Genomic DNA, 5750 nt, shown 5'->3' with positions numbered 1-5750 from the left:
GTGTGTGTGTGTGTTCGTTTCGAGTTTATTTTTTTTTTCTTTTTTTTTAAATTTTCCAGTTTCAGATTTTAAAGATGTTGATACGATTATATGAGATCGTTTCGTTGTAATTTTTGAGATAAGTTTGAAGGAGATAAAAATGAAAGAGTTGTTCGAGAAATATTCTTGATGTAACGAAATGATTTTTTTTTATTTAATACAAATGATTTATTTATTATCGTTTATTTTTTCTTCGGGAAGACAATTGATCGGTCAATTATTTTGCTTACAAAAATTGTTTTCTCGTTCACGCAAGAGTCAGTATAACCCTTATTCCGGCAGGTGATCGAAACGTGCTCTCCATATCGAATCGTTCGATCTGCATTTCAGATATTGAGAAATTCTGGAATCTCTACTACGCGATATGTAGATTATTTAAAATCGAACGCTTTCTCGATAGAATGCAAGGAACGATTCTTTAAATCCTAGAGGATTAGTTTTGTTTGGAATCTATAAGGAGCAAAAGTTGAAAGAAAAAAATTTATTCTTCATATATTGAATATTACATTTATAAATGTCATTTAAAAATTATTACACTATTTAAATAAGAAGAATTATCGTACAATATTTTATATCTATAAATTTTCAAATAGAAAAATAAATGGAAATTAATGTTAAATGTAAAATGGAAATTAAAATTAAATTAATGACAGAAGCATGATGAATTAAAACATTGAAATAATTTGAAGGAATATCAGACTTTATTATATCAGAAACATTTACAGAATTATTAATTAATATCGATAATGAGATTTAAGCCTACGAGGACGAGTGATCTGGACGATGCGACGAATTTCAAAGCGATAGAGTGATCGTTGAATCAAATATCAGCATGTTTCACACTATTAGACGTACAGATAACGTATATTAAGCGATAGATATTAGAATTTGATGCTGGAATCTTGGTTCGGTATCTTTAGTTGGAGTCCTGACGTGACAGCCAAGCGTTGCATGTCTCGCTGACGACTTCGCAGACCGACGACATGGCTCGGCTTGTGATTTCGTAATCTGCATCACGAACAGTAAAAAAATCATTTATATCGAAAGAAAGGAATGATATATCGAGGAATACTCGAGACGAATAAAAATAAAAAATCGAGAAATTTAAGAATTTGATAAATTTTAAAATTACCAGTGATGGTGTTGGATCTCTTGCCGAAAATGCTTCCATTGAAAGGAGGCTTCCTGTAAGCGGCATCTACACTGATGGCGAGGATGAAGAGGGCAGCAACCACGGCGAGAACAAGGCGGGTGGATACCATTTTGAGTTTTTGTTTGCGAGCTATTTGGAATTAAAAATTATTTGATTATTATTTAAATTACTCGTTGACCTAAGAACTATTACGACGAGAGAAAAAAAATATGGTGAAATACTAGTTTGAAAGTTTTTCGAAGTTATACTTTAATCAGTTAAAGACTCTTCTTTTCAACAAGAAATAGTCGATTTACTCACAAATATAAAAGGCGATGGAACTTGTGCTGTAGTTGGTCAGCGAATGTTGTAAACAAGGCAAAAGCTTCGAGCTTTTATAGTAGAGAAATGAGCCTAAGATAAATATCCCTATCAAATACAGATTCGCCTACATTATTTACAAGTGAACTGAACAAAGAGTTGGTCTAAGAACATATCGATTTGATATTTTTTATGTTAAAAATATACCATATCAACAGAAATAAAAAGCAAAGGGTATCTAAATTTCTTTAGTAAATCACAGAAGACTTAAAGAAAATTTTATATGAAATTTTAAATTTTCCTTTGCACGATATAACTGTAAATTGTAATTCTGATCGTTACCTTAAGCTGGAAGATGTCTTCTCGAAAGGAAGGATCGCTGTGATCTGTTGTTTTCGGAAGAAGGCTCGGCTTTTATAAGAAACCAGACTGCACATCGTCTTATGCGATGTGTAATATTATTACAGATCAATGTGACAAGCTATCAGGATCGAAATACAATTATACGTACTACTGATTACCTTCTGTCCCAAAGGAAATAACAATCTAGTTGGCAATAATGAAGAAAAATTGTGTATAAAAGTAAAAAAAAAATATAATGAGTAATTTTATGTTAAATTATAAAAAGAAAATATTATATATTGTTTTTAATATATTAGAATATTATTATATACACATAATTATAATATACTATATTATGCAAAAAGTAAATATCTTTAGAATTACGAAAACTTGGAAAAATTCATTTAATTCAATTTTCAGAACAAAATATTTTTTCATCATCTTATTTAAATCTAATAATAAAATTTTTATATCAATAAATCACTTGATATTTATATTAATTCATATTAATAAATTTATATTATAAAATATGTATATTTATATATTATATAATTTTTTAATTTTTTTATTTAATTTTTATCTAAAATATTTATTAATATTATAAGAAATAAAAGATTCTTCAGTTTTTTAGAATTAAATCTGAAAAAATATATTTTAAAGCATTGTGTAAAGAATATAAAAAAAGCGTTATAATATATATATTTTACATTTAAAGATTTGGACACTTTGTATTTTTGAAAAAAAAAGCGATGAAAATATCTTGAATTAAATTTCGTATCTTGTTAATAATCGTACAGTCAAAGCGAAAGTAGACAAAGAAAGCATATGGTTGAAAAAAGATAGAGATAGCGAAATTGTGGAATCAGCGCTATCTTCAGTGTGCCGCAAGTGAAACACAAGTAAATAAAGACAGCAAATATTATGACAAGGATAGAAACATAAGAATTGACTATTAGCGCCATCTCTTACATTTTAAAGGAAGTTTTCAAAAAATTCTTCAAAAATTAGTTCCATAATTATTCAAGAGATGGCGCTAATCTTTAATTCTTACCCCGCTTTATCTATATTGAAAAGGTTCCTTTAGTTTTCGAGAGATGGCGCTGGCTTATAATTCCTACTCTATTATATCTATATTGAAAAGGTTCCTTTAGTTTACGAGAGATGGCGCTGACTTATAATTCCTATTCTATTATATCTATATTGAAAAGGTTTCTTTAATTTTCGAGAGATGGCGCTGGCTTATAATTCCTATTCTATTATATCTATATTAAAAGGGTTCCTTTAGTCTTTGAGAGATGGCGCTGCTTTTTAATTCCTAGCCTACTTTATCTATATTGAGAAGGTTCCTTCATTTTTCGAGAGATGGCGCTGCTGTTTAATTCCTAGACTATTTATGCATATTGAGAAGGTTCCTTCAATCTTTGAGAGATGGCGCTGACGGTCAATTCTTATTCTATCTATCCTTCTTTTAGTATATGCTGTCCTTATTTATTTGTGTTTCATTTGCAGCACTCTAAAGATGGCGCTGATTCCGTAATTTTAAATCTATGTCTATCTTTCTTTAACTATACACTCTCCTTGTCTTACATTCGCTCTATATTTATAAATCGTTTTTAATGTTCCGGACTATTTACAAATGGTAAAAGCGAAGTTTTAATTACTCGTGCGTAATATTTTAATTATCGATTTTTTTTCTATTCCATTTAACATTGAAAATAGTCATTATGAATTTGATTAAAACTTTTTTAAATAAATTTGAAACAAGATTTAATTTAAAAATACGCATTATATCGGATATTATATTATTTATTTATCGTATGACAAAACATAATGCGAATATTATATTCACTTACATCATATATACATAATGTACAATCACGAACAATAAATGATAGAAATATAATTAGAGAATGGAATAACTTGTATAATTTTAGTGATGAATAGCATTTGAGCATAATATTCGTGATATATCTACCTTGATTATTTAATTATATGACTGTTTCCCGACAGCAACAGCATATACATATCTTATGTGTACGTATCAGAATATAATAACGCATTATTAATATTAACAACGATTAAATTGTACATATTATATCCTAAATTTGTAAATTGGTACCCCAAAAGTTTCGATTCCTTGATATATCATAATATAATCAAATAAAATCTTGGATGGGATTATTTATATAAATATTTACAAAGCAATTATTACTTATAACTATATATGTAGCCAATAAATCGCTGAAATCGAGTCTTTTGCGCACTTTTGATCGTTACTTCCGGATTATTTCGATGTTCACGAAGTCAATATATCGCGAAGAATTTCCGTTTGTTCTGTTCATCTCTTTACGATCTTACGAAAGACAGTATAATCAGTATGAAATATTGCCGTAATTTTTACACGACAGACGGGATATTGCGTCGAAAGTGCGCAAGAGACAAAGTTTGCATCGCTCAGGCATACTAGAAATCTACGTCTTATTGTCGCGTCACAACTTTTTTTGAAATGGCACACTATATAAATAAACGAACGCACGTTTTTTACTCTCGAAGAAACGCGAAGGAAGATCATTTTTCAGCCATCGACCAATAATCGATTTCCTCCCTCGACTCGAAACGTGGTTGCGTCGAAAAAAAAAAAAATAATAATCGCTTAAACAACAATTGATACTCGCATGCTTGCATCTGCATTCTGGACCGTGGTCTGTCGGATCTTATCGAGTCCTCGATGTAGCCACATGCGGAGTAACAAAGAGACTACGAAATGGAAGACATGGATTTTGTTTCGTTTCGCTTAACAAATATCTTAAAACATCTTCTTTTATTCTAATTCCCTTATTTAAATTACAGGTGTCGTGTAAAAGATTATTCATTTACGATAAGAAGAAATCCTACAGAGCTATTACGCGATGATGACGCGACGATGCACGCGTTAGTTGCATCGCGGCCACGTTATAAATATCGTTTTATTGCATAATACACACATCGCACTTTAGCGTCCCGTTCACACGCCTCGAGTCGGAACAATGCTCGTAATTGTGTATCGCCTTCAAAGTTTCCTAGACTGTAGATGCAAAGGAAGTGTTCTTTCTCTTATCGTGGAGGCGGTCGATAGTCCATTACAATGAAACACCTCTTTGTCTCAAAGAAAAACCCCTCTATTGCAGTGTGATAAAAAGCTTTTTCCTTGGACGTTAAGCTCCCCCCCATTAAGCGCGTGAACCGGACCTAGCGTCTAGAGAAATCTTAAGCCTAAGAAAGCAATTAAGCCACGACCGATAATCGTTTCGAAAAAAGAAAAAAAAAATTCCACTGATCTCGTGATCAATCATGATCGATCAAGAGAGCATCTTCGAATAAAAGGGGAGCGAATTTCCCGTATATATCTTATCATCTCTTATATCCCATACCTTGCGATATGGGCAAATATCTCACACGATTGAAATACGCCCCTCCTCTCGACGAGGATTATCGGCCAACGCGTAGATTAAGAAAAGAAAAGAAAAGAAAAAAGATACGAGCGAAACAATACGCGTTTTTATCAACTAAACAACTAACCTTACGTCCTATTATCGGTACCAATCGTCCCGACTAATCTACGAGATATGTAAATTCGTCCATCTCCTCTTCATCCGTCCCCATCACGTCCCTCCTTCACTTCAAGGTATAATGTCGCAATGACAGGCGCTGCCACCCTTACCGTTGTCGCACTGGCTGACACACCATAGATCCCAATCCATGGAATCCTCGTCCATAGGCGAGCCATCGTTAGGGCTCAAATTACCGGCGGTAGCGTTCTTCTCCATGCTCGACGTGTCGATCTCCATTTCCACGCTCCTCCCAGAAAGGCTCTCCTCGATTCCACGCTGATCCCCGACAGAAAGGAGAACAGCCACGGACCAACGTTCGTCGATCG

The 5750-nt window shown here is 32.4% G+C and overlaps 2 protein-coding genes across 4 annotated transcripts in view; both read right to left on the bottom strand.

The window, feature by feature from the left end:
- Nucleotides 1-718: 718 nt before the first annotated feature.
- LOC102672378 (SIFamide-related peptide) lies at nt 719-1916 on the bottom strand. Of its 2 annotated transcripts, XM_031515157.1 has the most exons (4): nt 1835-1889; nt 1493-1600; nt 1172-1321; nt 719-1047 (listed from the first exon to the last, which is right to left on the bottom strand). In XM_031515157.1, exons 3-4 carry the CDS (start codon nt 1299-1301, stop codon nt 956-958), a joined length of 222 nt encoding a protein of 73 aa, XP_031371017.1. In that variant the 5' UTR covers nt 1302-1321; nt 1493-1600; nt 1835-1889; the 3' UTR covers nt 719-955. The 2 variants fall into 2 exon arrangements, with proteins under 2 accessions (XP_031371017.1, XP_006609680.1); XM_006609617.2 differs by lacking the exon at nt 1493-1600 and having other exon boundaries at nt 1835-1916.
- A 2318-nt stretch (nt 1917-4234) lies between these two features.
- LOC116186800 overlaps nt 4235-5750 on the bottom strand; it is a 3966-nt gene continuing 2450 nt past the window's right edge. For both annotated transcript variants that reach the window (XM_031515156.1, XM_031515155.1), the window contains one exon: nt 4235-5749. In XM_031515156.1, coding sequence (XP_031371016.1) covers nt 5494-5749 — 256 coding nt within the window. In that variant the 3' untranslated portion in view covers nt 4235-5493. The remainder of the gene's footprint in view (nt 5750) is intronic.

Source organism: Apis dorsata, unplaced genomic scaffold, assembly GCF_000469605.1.
Source record: "Apis dorsata unplaced genomic scaffold, Apis dorsata 1.3 scaffold_58, whole genome shotgun sequence".
NCBI lineage: Eukaryota > Metazoa > Arthropoda > Insecta > Hymenoptera > Apidae > Apis > Apis dorsata.
The sequence above is the reverse complement of the archived record's forward strand: the minus strand, read 5'-3'. Positions and strand labels throughout refer to the sequence as shown.

What these genes read in the sequence shown, in the direction of transcription:
- LOC102672378 (XM_006609617.2), bottom strand. Translation starts at nt 1,301, where the DNA reads ATGGTATCCACCCGCCTTGTTCTCGCCGTGGTTGCTGCCCTCTTCATC. An exon ending in GAGATCCAACACCATCACTG is followed by an intron (nt 1,048 to 1,171) that starts GTAATTTTAAAA and finishes TTCGTGATGCAG; the next exon opens with ATTACGAAATCACAAGCCGA.